At 41.7% G+C, this 16,673-nt stretch overlaps 1 protein-coding gene and 1 pseudogene across 2 annotated transcripts; one reads left to right on the forward strand and one right to left on the reverse strand.

The window, feature by feature from the left end:
- Nucleotides 1–3,631: 3,631 nt before the first annotated feature.
- On the reverse strand, nt 3,632–4,477 carry LOC308421879 (putative vomeronasal receptor-like protein 4; the record flags this gene model as incomplete). The annotated part of the gene is made up of 1 exon (XM_080918350.1): nt 3,632–4,477. One exon carries the CDS (start codon nt 4,475–4,477, stop codon nt 3,632–3,634), a length of 846 nt encoding a protein of 281 aa, XP_080774476.1.
- Nucleotides 4,478–7,250: 2,773 nt separating this feature from the next.
- Nucleotides 7,251–8,339, forward strand: LOC308421891 (ATP-binding cassette sub-family E member 1-like; annotated as a pseudogene). The gene has a single exon. The product of its transcript is annotated as an ATP-binding cassette sub-family E member 1-like (transcript).
- Nucleotides 8,340–16,673: the final 8,334 nt, after the last annotated feature.

Raw genomic sequence — 16,673 nt, forward strand, 5'->3', positions numbered from 1 at the left:
TTGGTTTGGGGGCAGGAACTCCACTGTAGGGACTCAGTTTCCACCCGGAGGACCCTTGTGTGCAGAACAAACACTCAGGTCATTTGCGACCACGAACAGCAGAGATCCAGGGACACAGGCCAGGTACACAGGAGAGATGGGAACCAATCACTGACAACAAGACCGTGTATAATCACAGACAACAAGATGGCAAGAGGAAAGCGAAAGAACTTACCCAATGGAAACCAAGACAACCTGGCAACACCAGAACCCAGCTCTCCCGTCACAGCAAACAGCGGAATGCCAAACACTCCAGAAAAAGAAGACTCAAACCCAAAATCATACCTCAAGATGATGATAGAGATCCTTAAAGAACAAAGGGAGGAAAAGCATAAAGAAATAGAAGCTTTTAAAGAGGAAACAAGAAAAACACTCAAAGAAATCAAAGAACTAGAGGAAAACAGAACCAAAGAGATGAAGGAATGGAAGAAGGAATTTAAAATGGAAATGAAAACAATAAAGAAAACACGAAAAGAGACAACCCTAGAGGTAGAAATCCTAAAAAAGAAACCAGTAGTCACAAAAGTAAGCATCTCCAACAGATTACAAGAGATGGAAGAAAGAATCTCAGGGGCCGAAGACAACATGGAAAACATAGACAAAACAGTCAGAGAAGATGCAAAAGCCAAAAAGCTCCTAACCCAAAATATCCAGGAGATCGAGGACACAATGAGAAGACCAAACCTAAGGATAATAGGAATAGAAGAGGGAGAAGAATATCAACTAAGAGGCACAGTAAATACCTTCAACAAAATCATAGAAGAAAACTTCCTTACCCTTAAGAATGAGATGATCACGAGCATAAAAGAAGCCTACAGAACTCCAAATAGAGTGGGCCAGAAAGGAAATTCCTCCCGACACATAATAGTCAAAACACCAAGTGCCCAAAGCAAAGAAAGAATACTAAAAGCAGTAAGGGAAAAAGGTCATGTAACTTATAAAGGCAGACCAATCAGAATCACACCCGATTTCTCAACAGAGATTATGAAAGCTAGACGATCCTGGACAGATATCATGCAGACCCTAAGAGAACAAAAGTGTCAGCCCAGGCTGCTATACCCAGCAAAACTATCAATCACCATAGATGGAGAGACCAAGATATTCCAAGACAAAACTAAATTTACACAATATCTGATCACAAACCTAGCACTACAATGAATTATAGGTGAAAAACCCAATACAAGAAGGAAAACTACATCCTAGTAAAAACAAGAAAATACCTAAGCAAGAAAACCAAAAGAAGAAAGACACACAGGCACAATTCTATCTCCAAAAGCAAAAATAGCAGGAAACAGCAACCACTATTCCTTAATATCTTTAAACACAAATGGACTCAATTTCTCAATAAAAAGATATAGGCTATCAGACTGGATACATAAACAGAATCCAGCATTTTGCTGTATACAGGAAAGTCATCTCAGAGACAAAGAAGACACTATCTCAGAGTAAAAGGTTGGGAAAAAACCTTCCAAGCAAACGGCTCCAAGAAGCAAGCTGAAGTAGCCATTCTAATATCAAATAAACTAGATTTTCAACCAAAAGTTATCAAAAAAGATAAGGAAGGACACTTTTTACTCATTACAGAGAAAATTTGTCAGGAGGAACTCTCAATCCTTAACATATATGCTCCAAATACAAGAGCACCCATATTCATAAAAGAAACCATACTAATGCTCAAAAACTACATTGCACCCCACACAATAGTAGTGGGACACTTCAACACACCATTCTCATCAATGGACAGATCATGGAAACAGAAACTGAACAAGGTTACATCTTGTTTTACATGTACTTTATGCTCATTGTAACTAGTAAGATTTTAAGGCATACTATCAAACCTTAAAAAAAAATTAAGTACTGACAAAATTGTATTCATATACTTTTATGCAAATATGCTTAAAATCTGTACATTTATCTTTGTTTTTTAAAATGAAGTTGTTCAATTTAGTAAAAATAAAAAAAAAGGGAAACTTAGCAACATCGAACAGTTGATCAAATGCTTGGTGTGGTTGTGGCAACTTTGTTAATCTTACTGTTGTCTTCAGTCTGCGTCTGCCCACCTCCCCTAATCTATCTTACCTTCCTCTGGCTCTGGGAAAAATGAAATGCTCACCTCCAGTATTTTCCCCAGTTCTAACCATAAGCTAAAAGTCACATGACAGGGATCTTAGATTGGGAAAGTAGTAAAAATCCACTTCCCACATGTCGAGAAACCTTAAACAGGTCTTAAGACTGCATAGCACCAGACTTCTTAAGAAAAGGCAATCTATTTTTGTAATATTTAATTCAATGTTGTGATGCATTACAATCCTAAGGCAAATGGTAATTTTGTGGGGAGGGCCTGTAAGCCCAACATTTGCCGATGCACCTCATGATCAGTTTGTGCTTCATACTGACTTCTGGGCCAGCCTATGCTACAAAGCAAACATATGTCCCCCACCTCTACTATTTATCATGTAAAGCTGTTTACAATGTACATACTTTTACCTCATAGAGAACAGGTATATAATGTAATTTCTACACTTCTCAGTGAGCATACAAGACATTTGCAACGCAGACATCTCTGCTGATCAGAGCATAGAGGCTGGACCTGCTGTTCCTGTATCCACAACTGAACCCCAGGAGCCCGAGCAGCGAACAGGAGGCTGGATACCTAAAGTCTGAGTGTGTGGCTGGCATGCACAGGGCAGGGTGAGGTAGAAAATGCTCCAAGGTCTGTGTTAGCCCTAATGAGAGCCAGTAGCTGGGGCACTATGTTCCTTAGGGTCTTTTTTCACAGCATTGTGTACTGGAGTGAGGTTTTCAAGTAGAGATGGTTTTCCAAACTGTGATGCCATCCTCTAAAAGATGAAGTTTACCCTTGCTTTCCTGTATATTTCACGAGCACACATCAATGTTTTGGATGTGTTTAGAATTGTCTTACAATGTTTGTTCTTACCAGTTCTTCAGTGCTTGGTACCCAGCAGTGCCAAGCACTTCCTGGCTGCAATCAGTTACCTTCACTCCCTGGTCATCTCCACGTTGTAGGAGACCTTCAGATAGAGGATGAAGCTTCCTGACATCCTTCTTCTTCACTTGCTTTCCTGCTCGTTGGTTTAGAACAGCCTTTGCCACATAGCAAGTACTTTGTAGATCAACAGAGGAGTTTGTGATCATGGCAAAACAAGACGAAACAAGACAGAAGAAACCTTTAGGTCCTTATAAGCATAAAACTTAGCATGTGGAACAAATAAAATGCCAATTTTAGGTGGCTGCATGCCTTCCTGCTTCATCTGATGATGGAAGGGTGCAGCAAGATAGACTTCGTGGTAGGAATGGTCGGACAGGGGACTACCGAGCATCCCTAGAGTCCAAACCAGTCTTCAATTATCTAAGACAAAGCTGTCTGTAAAAAGTAATGTATACAATCTCAACCAATGCATTGCTGTGATACTGTGACACGGAGTGAGAAGCAAAGCCATCCAGGTGTATAAAGCTTTAAAGAACTGGGTGTGAAAGGAACTTTTTATTTCTCAGGGGACAAAGCAGGGCTTAGCGACATGGACATCCTTGATGATCAGGACAAAGGGGCTGAGACCAGCATAACTAAGTATTAAAATTTAATATTTAATATTATGGAATCATGTGTCACTGTGGAACCTGTGTAGAAGGAGAAACTGAAATCTGCCCAATAAAAGAATAGGAAACAGGTCATGAGAGTGAGAACCCTCTGGGTAGCTCTGATCTCTGGCCTGGAATTGTTTGCAGACCTGGAGCTGTGAAGGTAGAGGACACGCTTGTGATGCTTATACAGATGGAGAGCCATGGACCCACTGCTCCAGCCCATGAGACCCTGGAAAATGACGTCACGAAGAGCCATGAGAGAGAGGAACAGCCACTTGACTGTGTGCCTGGATGGCAGCATATAGCAATACCCAGTAAACATGCCAACTACAGAGCTGTTCATGCTACTGCCTGCTGTGATATAGTGCAGCAAGTTGGAGCTTATCAGGGAATTAAAGACCCAAAGGAGGAGGAGAAAGGCAAGAACATGCCATGGTGCCTGTGGTTTGACCTTTCTCCAAAGGGTGGTCCTGGGACTGATGGTGACAGCCTGGACCACACTGAGGAGACAGGTGGTGCAGATGGAGAGCCCACGGGCAACTCTTTCTAGATAAACTAGAGTTTTACAGCCAACATCACCTAGGAAGTTTCTGATGTAAAAAGTTGTGGCTATGTCTCTGACCCCTATGCAATAAATAATGATTGTGTTTACAAAAGCCAAGTGGATGAGAATAACATTTGTAATTTTGTTCTCAGGACCCATGATGAAATTATATACATGTCTCACAAATAAGATGTTGTTTTCCAAAACTCCAAGTCCAATAAGTGAAATGAAAATCATTCTCTGGATGAAGTCATTCCAAATTATCTTCATGGCTAAAACTAGGAAAAACATGAGAAGCACAAGGAAGCAAACATGACATAGTACATGACTGTTGGTTCTCTGTTTTCTTTAGTGAAACGAACAGTGTGTTATGCACATACAGAGTTTTTGCTTACGGATGCCTGATTGTGCTCTTGGATCTTCTGTTGTTGCTTTCACTGACAATGGAGGAGGTGATGATGACATCTGGACATCATGCCGACGCCTTTGAAGAAAGTAGTTCTTTCTATCTTCCATCTCTAACCTTTCCCATAAGGTCATTCAAACAAAGGACAGCATCACCAAACTTTTAAGCCGTGATATTGAGCATCAACCTATATTCTTTCCTTCTCAGATCCCTTTGCCATCCAATACACACTCATCCTTTCAGTAAATACTGAGCTAATAACAAAGTGTAGCTCTTCTGAAAAGTATTATACTTGCCCCAATGGGGTTGCTTCCCAGGGAAAGTCACAAGGCTTTTCTTTGTCTTTGACTCTGAATTGACCTTGGGAATAAGCAACACATAGATTAATTAGATAGGGTAGTAGTTAGTCTATATCTTTTTCTTGAGTGAAACTGTAATCAATTTTTATTTTTTATCACCTTATGTATGGGATCATATTAAAGATACCACTCCCCCACTTCCTTTTTCCCCTATTTTTTTTTATCGGAAATTCTCTGCATTTACATTTCAGATGTTATCCCTTTCCCATAATCCCCTCCTCTTCCCATTGCGTCATGAAGGTGCTCCCTCTCCCAGCCACCCTCTCCCACCTCATCACCTTATACCCCCACTTCTCATGGGCTTTCCCTGACTATTCTCTGGAAACCTTCTTCCAAGGAAACATAAAATTCCAGCTCTCAGATTAGGCACTGTTTCTCTGAACTCCAAACAGAGACACTTTCTATCACTTTGCTTTCCAAGGTTCATAAAATCAGTGATTTTATCAGTTAGTGATGCTGTACCATATATATGACAAACAACTTAGTACCTCATATTGATTTGGGTAATTTTACACATGACATTCATTTTCTGTTTTCTTGTTCCATTTAAGGTTAAAGTAAGGATTAAAGCATAAATGTATTCATTTTTATTTCAATTTTATAAATTATAAATAGTTTTATGTGTCCAAGTCTGTTTGAATTCTACATTTTAGCATTCCCTGCTGCTCACCAAATCTATCTGTGAATCACTTCCAGCTTCTCCTGAGCAGTGTAACACCGACACTCACCCTGCCACAATGTGATGTTCTCTTCCTGATCTGATTCCAGCCGTGATACTTCATAGTCCAGTGCTGCCCACGGTTCACACATGTCTCCTACAGTTTCCATGAACCCTCACAACTGTGTTGTTTCTTAGTCTGCTTATATCAGACCCTGGGTGCTGAAGAGAGCTAAGAGATGCTTTAGTGTGTCAATTTCTTTGAATACATCCTGTTATGGGATGCTTTCATAACAGGTTATGCATAACTCACTGAGTGTTATGGTTGTAGTATCCTATAGAAATCACAGAAATGAACTAAAAGGTTATTCAGAAAAAATGTCCTGGTTGGTCTCTTTCCTTAAAGTTCTGGAAGGTGTATTCAATTTGGAGTACTCAGTTATGTCTTCTGTGTTTTCTTGCATGCACAGGGGAGGTACATTTGCAAGCCCCCAGTGATTATCATGGACTGTCTTTAAATATTCATCATTGTGGATAATGTTCAGTTGCCTTATGTCTATAATGATTTTTTATGATGCTGTATTTTAAAAATGTACCCCTTGATTCCTGGAGATACCAATAATATGTATTGAAAATAAGGAAGCTGTTTTATTTCCTGAATAGTACCATTTCTGGACTACGAAAATTATTCATTTACTACCTCAATTCAAGGAAATGTCAGTGGGACATTTATTTATATTTTCTGTTAATTTTAGTCATTGTTGTGTGTACAGGTATTTTATGTGCATGAATTTCTAGGCACCACTGTGTACCTGGTGCTTGCAGAGGCTAGAATACGGCCTTGGATCCCTGAAACAGGATCTGCACATGGTTGTTAGCTGCTATGTGAGATGATAATTTAATCTAGGACCTCTGCAAGAGCAGTGAATGCTCACTGAACTCTTGAGTTCATAGATGTAGATTTTAATTAGTCCTCACAAGTTTCTTACTTCTACCATGTTAGAATCAATTTAATCTGGGTACGATCAATTAAATGAGGGATTTTGCTGCAAATGATGTGGTGGTATGTTATACATATTGCAGAATGTTGATTGATACCAAAGTTTTAGAAATAGAAAGTTCAGGATTCATAAGAATATTTTTTTTGTGACTGCCCAATGTAGATTAAAATTTCCAATTCATATATTGATCACTTTGAACATATATTTTGGCTTCTTTAGAAAGTACTTTTTATATGTAAAGTATGTTTTTAGGTACTGCGGGTGGAATTTAGGGAGTCAATAACCTGACATTGACTAGTGAAATATGTAGTGAAGTTCCCACCATGTATTAAAACTTCATTTTCTAAACTCAGTTGTGACTATCAGTATTTAGCCTCATGTCTGTTTTATCCACAATTCTCATATTTGATGCTTTACAGTTAATCTAGAAAAGGAGAAATTGATCTTGGCTTGCATTTGTCATGGTTGACAATAGCAATTCAAGTTAACTTGTCTGCCATAATTGTAACAAAGAATATCCAGCTCTTCTGGAGACAATGGTCCCCTTATAATGGGGCGTACAGTAGCCAAAGCAGCGCTAGCCGTCAGGTCTTAGCATACAGCGTGTTTTTACCGCCACGAGCCAAGATCAATTTTTCGGATGGGAAAATTATGCATAGAGGTTACGCCCCAGAGCAAAATAGCATGGATTTCTGAAACTCTTTGTATTGGTTGTGGTATTTGTATTAAGAAATATCCCTTTGGCGCCTTATCAATTGTCAATTTACCAAGCAACTTGGAAAAAGAAACAACGCATTGCTATTGTGCCAATGCCTTCAAGCTTCACAGGTTGCCCATCCCTCGTCCAGGTGAAGTTTTGGGATTAGTTGGAACTAATGGTATTGGTAAGTCAACTGCACTAAAAATTTTAGTGGGGAAGCAAAAGCCAAACCTTGGAAAGTATGATGATCCACCTTTGGCAAGAGATTTTGACTTATTTCCGTGGATCTGAATCACAAATTACTTCACTAAGATTCTAGAAGATGACTTAAAAGCCATTATCAAACCTCAATATGTAGACCAAATTCCCAAGGCTGCAAAGGGGACAGTGGGCTCTATTCTGGACTGAAAAGATGAGACGAAGACACAGGCAATTGTTCGCCAGTTACTGCATGAAAAGATCAGAGATGCACACTCACCCACAGTTTGTGACTGATGTCATGAAGCCCCTACAGACTGAGAACATCATTGACCAAGAGGTACAGACGTTGTCTGGTGGTGAACTTCAGCGAGTGGCTTTAGCTCTTTGTTTGGGCAAACCTGCTGACGTCTACTTAATTGATGAACCATCTGCATATTTGGATTCTGAGCAAAGATTAATGGCAGCTCGGGTCGTCAAACGTTTCATTCTCCATGCAAAGAAGACTTCATCGTGGCCACCTATCTAGCAGATCGTGTCATCGTTTATGATGGTGTTCCATCTAAGAACACAGTTGCAAACAGTCCCCAGACTCTTCTGGCTGGCATGAACAAATTTTTGTCTCAGCTCGAAATTACATTCAGAAGAGACCCCAACAACTACAGACCACAAATAAATAAGCTCAATTCAATCAAGGACGTGGAGCAAAAGAAGAGTGGAAACTACTTTTTCTTGGATGATTAAATGGTGTCTGAACTTATCAATAAGCCATTTACTTACTGGGATTTTTATCATATAAAACTTTAATCAGGTTTTATGGCCCCACATACTCTGGAGCTTGAAGGATGATTTTCTTAATGTGACATCGAAAGCCAGTTGTCTTGTAAATTGTTGTTTAAGAACTCTTCTGTTCTTAAGATTAAATCTCTGTGCATACTACACTAACATGGAGACATTTCAGATATCAGTTGCCTACAGATCGTGCGGGGAGATTTTCAGTTGTATATTATATTCATGTACCGCATGCTTCCTGGTGTTGCCCATCTTTAAAATCTTGGATAAAATCTGTACTTACCTGTATAATGGAACTGCCCTCTTCTAAAAGCCAGCCCCAGACTGACTGCTACAGTCTGACACATGAGCATCAGGGCTATATTGGCTACTTTGTTCAGTCTGTGCACTGTATTTTCTATTAGTGTGTGCTTCTAAAGAACAGTGTCTACTACAAACACCATTGCTGGAAGATATTTATGACCATCTTATGCATTGTTTTTCATGGTTTTTTGGTGCTTCTGAACATCTGTCAAAAATTATTTCAGTACCCTAATCTAACTCTTCTTTTTTAGTTCTTACATAAGATCTATCTATCCACAGTAATGTTACTTTTATAAATATATATAATCACGATCAAGATTAGGGAGGAGGCATTTCTGAAGATTATTTGCTTCCTGTAAAACTATAGGCTTGGGCTGAGGAGATGGTTCAGTCAGTACAGTGCAAGCTGCACACTCATGAGGACATATTTGAGACGTAGGAGGAATACCAGGCTGGGAAGTGAAGTCAAACAGATCCACAAAGTTCACTGGCCAGCCAGCCCAACACAATCAACCAAACAGTGCCATGTTCAATAGAAGGTCCCTTCTCAAAAAACTAAGTTGACAAGACACCTTCTATCAAACCTCTGGCCCTAACACACTGATGTACACACACACACACACACACACACACACACACACACACACACACACACACACACACACAAAACCCTATAGATACAGTCTTTATAATTGGTGCCTACGTATCTGGATTTTTAGGGTTTCGGCTTTAGTTTTATTTTGAGACAGTGTGTCCTACACACCAAGCTGGCCACAAATTAGGTATCCAACCTTAAATTTCTTAACCCACTACCTAGGTTTGGATTACACAGTGCTGAGGATCAAACCCAGGACCGTGTGTGTGTTAGGCAAGCACTCTCACAACTGACCTACATCCCTAACCGTACATATTTATAGACCTCAGATTCTTCTGTTGAACAACCAAGGATAACCTTAAACAACTTCTGCAGCGGGGGTTGGGGGGAGCAACAGTACAGAGTATCCATTGCTGCAGTGCATACTCATTTGTAGGTTTGGAAAAGACGACACTATCCAAATCTTACATGACAAACTGGAATTATAAGGTATGTTGGATTACAGTGAACAGGGCAAGCAGAACAAGAATATTATAAATTATTTGCTTATTATCTTGATTATTTTGGAAACAATGAAAGTTTGACTGCAACCCATTAGGCCTTCTAAAAATGAATTTATATAATCCACAAATACATATCTGTTATAAGAGAATACAAGTATGCAGAAATATATGGAATAAAAACTCCCATCAGCTACACTGCAGGTGCCTCTGTCTCCTACCCCTGGCTGTCCTGTGTAAGGAGCAGATGACTCCCAGTGGCCAGACATATTGTCTTTTTGGACACTGAAACAATTCTGGATTGCAGTTAGGAAATTATATACCATCTTCTCTCTGAATCCTGCCATTGTCCCCTCTCAGAGTGGCATGAAGCCACATCCTTCTCTCCCACACATCAGCCCTCCCCAGATTTCTTTCAAGGTCAAATGCAGCCCCATCCCCCATGACATGGCGGCACTCACCTGTGCAGTCTGTGCAGGGCTCAGGGTGGGTGTCCTCACAGCACAGCCAGACCCTGTTTATCAACCTCAAGTCCTTGTGCTCAAGCAAGGGGTCAGCATGTCCCCTAGGAGTTTGGCTTCATCTGGGGAACAGGCTCTTCTGTCTCCATCCCTGAGGGCAGCTCTGCCTTCTCCCTGGTGCCCTGCCATTTGCTGAACCCAGAAACTTTCTGATCCTAATTGCAGTGTCTGAGTAAGGAGAAGGGTGATGCGCAGTGTCTGAGGGGAGCTGCCCTTTGGACTTATCTGCACTCTTGCCTCTTTCCCTCCATGTACCAGCTAAACCAAGAAGTGCTTTGGAAGAAATTTCTGATAACCTGAAGTGATCACTTTCTGAATAATTTTCAACCGTACTCTTTATTAACATTAAAAAATAGTTCAGTACGACAGCCAAAGACTGTCTGCAATGTCATGTTTAGGACAAAAAGATGAGGAGACTCTTGCACCCTCTGTGCTCTCAGCACTACTTAGTACGCCTGCTGCTGCCTTACAGATACCTTAAGTGGTTTATGTTTGTCTGATGTTATTTTCTTTTTCTTCAGTTTTTTCCATATAATAGATTTTGATAATGGCATTTACATTCCCCAACATCTCCCACATCCTCCACATCCCTCTACTCAACCAACTTTATGTTTGCTCTCTTGTGCTCTTTTCTCCACAAAACAAAACAAAAGATTTGAAGAAAAGAGAAATCTAAACAACAACAACAATAACAAAAACATGGGGTTTCCTTGGAGCATGGCTGAGGTCACCCAGTGACATTTGTTATAGAAAACTGATTGTCCCATTTACAGCAGGTATTAACTGAAAATAGTTTCTTGGTTAGTGTTACGACCTCTCTCGGTTCTGGGACTCCATCTAACTTAAACCTGTGCATATCCTGTGTGTACCTTCACTGTGTCTGTGAGTTCTTTTGTGCATCTATCTCTCTTCCTGTTCCCATCTTCTTTTCCAACTAATTCCCTCTCTCTGATGACTATTTTATTTCCCCTCTAAGTGAGATTTGTACTATGAGTCTGGGCTATCTCACTCAGGATGATACTTATAGTTCCATCAATTTGCCTGCAAAATTCAGGATGTTTTTAATAGCTGATAGTATTCCATGTATAAATGTACAGCATTGCTGTTCCACCCCAGAAACAGAGCCAGGTCACCTCCAGCAGGACTCACTGTCTGTACCCAGAGAGCCACACACCCAGGAGCAATCTCCCTCCTGAGCCTACCAGCCCACAGACCCACAGGAGAGACAAGCTCCAGTCAGACACAACAAGATCACCTAACATCACAGATAACAAGATGGCAAGAGGCAAGTGCAAGAACCTAAGCAATGGAAGCCAAGACAACCTGGCAACATCAGAACCCAGTTCTCCCACCAGAATAAGTAGGGGATCTCCCAACACACCAGAAAAACAAGATATGGATTTAAAATAACACTTCATGATGATGATGGAGGTCCTTGAGAAGTGCACTACCTTAAAGAATTACAGGAGAACCAGGAGCACACACACAAACAAGTAGAAGCCTTTGAAGAGGAAACACAAACATCACTTAAAGAGCTACAGGAAAATATAACCAAACAGGTGAAAGAATTGAAAAAGGAAATAGAAACAAAAAAGAAATTACAAAAGGAGACAACCCTTGAGATAGAAAACCTAAGAAAGAGATCAGGAGTCATAGATGCAAGCATCACCAACAGAATACAAGAGACAGAAGAGAGGATCTCAGGGGCAGAAGATAACATAAAATCAGCTGACTTCATTAGAGCCTTCTTTCCATTTTAATTTGTAAAATAAAGGCGAGAGCTGGTAATTGGGCGGGGGAAGGGAGGTGGAGAGAGAGGGTCAGAGGAGAAGGGATAGAAAGGACAGAAAGGAGATCAAAATGAAGATTGAGAAGGATGAGCTGGATCCGGGAGGACTTAGTAGGCGATAGGTAGCAATGAATATTGAATAGATAGGGAGAGAGTCAGCAGCCTTGTCCCTGATTTTAGTGGATTTTCTTTGTTTCTCTCCATTTAATTTGATGTTGGCAATTGGCTTGCTATATATTGCTTTTGTTGTGTTTAGGTATGTGTCTTGTATCCCTGATCTCTTCAAAACTTTATCATGAAGGGGTGTTGGTTTGTCAAAAGCTTTTTCTAATGAAATTATTATATTTCCCCTCTTCAGTTTGTATCACATTGATGGATGCATATGTTGAACCAGCCCTGCAACTCTAGAATGAAGCATGCTTGATCATGGTTAAGGATGCCTTTAATCTGTTCTTGGATTTAGTTTGCAATTATTTCATCAGTGTTCATAAGGAAAATTGGTTGGAAATTCTTTCTTTGTTGAGTCTTCATGTAGTTTAGGTATCAGGGTGACTGTGCCTCATAGAGCGAGTTTGGCAATGCTTCTTCTGTTTCAATTTTGTGTAATAGTTTCAGGAGAATTGGTATTAGCTCTACCTTGAAAGTCTGGTATAATTCTGTCCTAAAACAATCTGGTCCTATGATTTTTTTTTTTTGGTTGGGAGACATTTAAGGAGTGCTTCTATTTCCTTAGGGGTTATAGGTACATATAAATTGTTTGCCTCATCTTGATTTGACTTTGGTAAGTAGTATTTGAAGTGTTTATAAACAGATAAAGAGAGGGAAGATATGTTTAATGGAGGTGTGGTGTGGTATGGGGAAGGGCTGCCTTGGTGGTCCATGCTGAAGCATCCCCTTTCCCCCACAGGAGACCAGCCACATGATGGTATAGTATAGAGCCTATTCAGGGCATGGGTAGAGGCTTGAGAGGGTAGTAGGGGCAGAGAGAGAGAGAGAGAGAGAGAGAGAGAGAGAGAGAGAGAGAGAGAGAGAGAGAGAGACAGAGAGAGAGAGAGACAGAGAGAGACAGAGAGAGACAGAGAGAGAGACAGAGAGAGACAGAGAGAGAAGAAGAAGAAGAAGAAGAAGAAAAAGAAGAAGAAGAAGAAGAAGAAGAAGAAGAAGAAGAAGAAGAAGAAGAAGAAGAAGAAGAAGAAGAAGAAGAAGAAGAAGAAGAAGAAGAAGAAGAAGGGATTGGGGAGAGAAGGGACAAAGGGGGAAGAGGGTAAGAAAGCAAGAGAGCAAGAGAATAAAAGGATGAGGAGGGGGCAAGCAGCCCCTTTTATAGTGTTAGGCACACCTGGCTATTGCCAGGTAACTGTGGGTGGAGCTTAAACAGAATGTTAACAGTATCAAGAGAATTTTCCATTTTGATTAGATTTTCCAATTTTGTAGAATAGAAGTTCTTGAAGTAAGACCTAACTAAAGATTCTTTGTTTTTTTTCCTCAAGCACATGGGGTTTAGGACAAGGTTAAAATATTGGTTTGGTGAGCATGATTCCAGGGATTTACATTGTAAACCAAGACACAGCTGCACCCCCATACCAAATGGCAAAGCCCTTCAGCTACAATGGTAGACTTAAACACCAGCCAGCCAAGGTCTTCCAGTGCACCAGTTGACACTGTTGTTCAAGTGCAGCTCTGAGCTGGGGACAGATGTCAGCTTAGTCACACAGACACATAGCCTCTGAGCTGAAAACTAACAGATGCAGGAGAGAAAAATAGGTGGATCTCTAAATTCTGGACCAGCTTGTTCTGTGCAATGCAGTCAGGACAGGACCCTCTACTGAAGGATGCAGTGGCTTGTGAAGAATGGCAGCCCGAGATGCAAAAATGACACATCTTCCCTTAAAAGTATATAGCTTTTTGCTTAATAGTAAATCAATCTGTACTTTTGATGACTTCTGGATACTTGACCAGGTACATACTACTTTGGGAGAAAAAAGTACCCTATACCTATACAGGTTTTACAGTGTCATGTTGTGTGTAGTTTTAAAACACTACCACTTTCCCCCCAGAAGGGCCTCTCTACTATTCCACCCGGCTTAGCTCTGGGATCTGCCATCACCAGCCCTGATCTGGCTTCTCCTTCTACCTGCCTTAGCTCTGGGAGGTTTCCACTCCACCAGGCCACTCCTGAGACCCTTGAAGACTCAGATAAAAGACACACACAGCTTTGTTACTTTAACTTGCTTTTTGGGCACATTGGCTGGGCGTAGATATTTCCCACCTCCGAAAGCGTGCCCTTACCAATTTATTATCCCCGTCTCTCCTCCCACCCTAAATTTAGCAGCTGGTTCCACCTAACCCCTAGTTAACATCCTTGCCTACCCACATACAGCAGAGGCCACAGGCCCTAGCTCTCACCCCTCCGCCCCTTAAGCCTTACACAATCATTTCATTCTTCCTCTAAAGCATGGCAGAACAAGCTTCCTTCTTCCTTCTGGCTGTCTGCCTTTCCCCTGGGAACTGGAAGCTCCACCTGTACCTTCTGTGCAGCAACTGGTCCCCGGCCTTCTTTATTGACAAATCAAGAACCAATTGGAGAACAGGATTTTAACATCAGGACCTCCCTCTACAGTGACACATAATTTTATTTTACTAAGTATTGAAACATTTTTAGAACTTGGTTGTCTTGGTTTCAGTCCCTATGTTCTGATCAGAAGAAATGACCACGTTTCTAATGTCTTGCATGCTCACTGAGAAATGTAGAAATTACATTCTATAGCGATTCTCTGTGTTAGATAAATAGAAACGGCTTTGTCATGATGAATTTTGGAGATATGTGTGTGGCAGAGACAAAATGTTTGCAATGTGGCATAGGCTGACCCGCTAGTCAATACATAGTGCAGCTGATCTTCAGGTGTCTTGGGGTACCAACTGCTGGGATTACAGGCATTCCCCACCAAACTGACCTTTGCCATAGTGTTCTAGTGTATCCCAACATTAAACTAAATATTATAAAATACATTTTATTTTCATAAGTCTAGCACCCCACATTCTTACATTTGGGGTTTCTAGGAAGGTGGACAGCAGATTCTTACCATCTTCACTTTCCATCTTTCACCCCCTCAAATCCAGGGCGTGAGAGCAAGGTAGGGTAGGTGGAGGTGAGCCGAGCTTGCGGGGCAGAGTGAAGATGACAGTGAGACAAGTGACGTCACCGGAGCAGGACACTTGTGGTCAGTAACTGCATGACAGAGCTGGGTTCCAAATCTAAGGACTCTGGTGTTGATGGACAGGGACAGTCATGACCAGGTTAGATGACAGAGCCTGGGAAACCGCTTCTCTCACATGGTGCCGTGGCAGGTCTGGAAACCACGCTCCGGGCCAGGCCTCACTGGCACACTGATGTGTAAGTACCTCTTTGACAGATCGTTCACACTCACGCTTCCACCTCTGGCTCCCGGCCACTCACAATGACCTGTACTGAACATCCCAGTGTTTGCGAGTCCTCCTTGTCCCCTGAATCCCAGACTCCACCTCCTCATATGCTGTGCAGATGTATCCTGTTGGCTGGAACCACTGTGCCTAGGGAGCACTGGGAATCTGCTTGGTGAAGCCAAGGTGGCACAGCCTTGCCAAGCAGCAGGACATTGGTGCTGCCAAACCCTATACCACCTCCAGCCATGAAGGACCGGGAGAGTCCAGAAATTGCATGGACCTCGTATCCTCAAGACACTGCACTGCAGTCATCCCAGGGAGGTGCCTGACTGCTCTGAGCTGTGGGAGTGACACTCCTGAAGGGACGCAGGGCCATGGAGGGCTGTTGACCAAAGCTGCCCATCAGCTCACTGGAGTTCCTCCCCAGGATAAACAGAAAACCCCAAACAGACCTTGTAGGGAGTGAGGTTGAACGGCTTGATCTGCAGCTGAGCACTTGCCTGGAGGGAACCCAAGGCTGCCGAGTTCCTTCCCTGGTTCAAGAGTGAAACTCTCCAGAATAAAGCATGAGATAGACCAGGCTGTGGATCTCTGAAACACTGCTCTTTGCTAAGATAAACTAGGATCCTAGTGGTTCAAAATATAGATTCAAGACCACTTTTATGTTTAGAGTTTATGTCAGCCTGTCACGAATTTGAATCGCCTGAGTAAAGAGCGTCACATAGTGTTGGTCTGTCTTGATTGATGTGGGAAGATACATCCTGATCGTGGGTGGTCCCTAATGGTAAGAGCGCAGGTTAAAAGTGTGTGTCAAAGACCATCCTGCCTCATACTTGCTTGCCTTCCTTTCTGTCTCTGAGTTGATTTGCTCTGTTCCTGCAGCTGGGGCTGATTCCTTTGCTGACCAGTGGCTCTGTAGGAAACTTCCAGGCTTCCCGAGCCACACTGGGACTACGAGGCACATGACTGTGGACTAACAACCAGTTATGGTCTTCAGTGAGACAGCTATGGTGAGATTCCTCCAACAGGTGAGGCTTACAGGTGCAAGGACCGAGTAAAATACTGGTTCTCACCATCTCTGTAACACCAAGTGTGTGTTTACAGTATGCTTTGCCGTCTTTCTCACGGCGTGGGCAATGTGAGTGAGAATGAGAGATCAGTGTCTCAAGGGACATTTCTATCCAAAGTGATGTGCGATCTGTACTTCCTCTTGCATTATTAAAAATAAACGTGTTATATAAT

This window comes from Micromys minutus (assembly GCF_963924665.1).
Source record: "Micromys minutus genome assembly, chromosome: 6".
Lineage (NCBI taxonomy): Eukaryota > Metazoa > Chordata > Mammalia > Rodentia > Muridae > Micromys > Micromys minutus.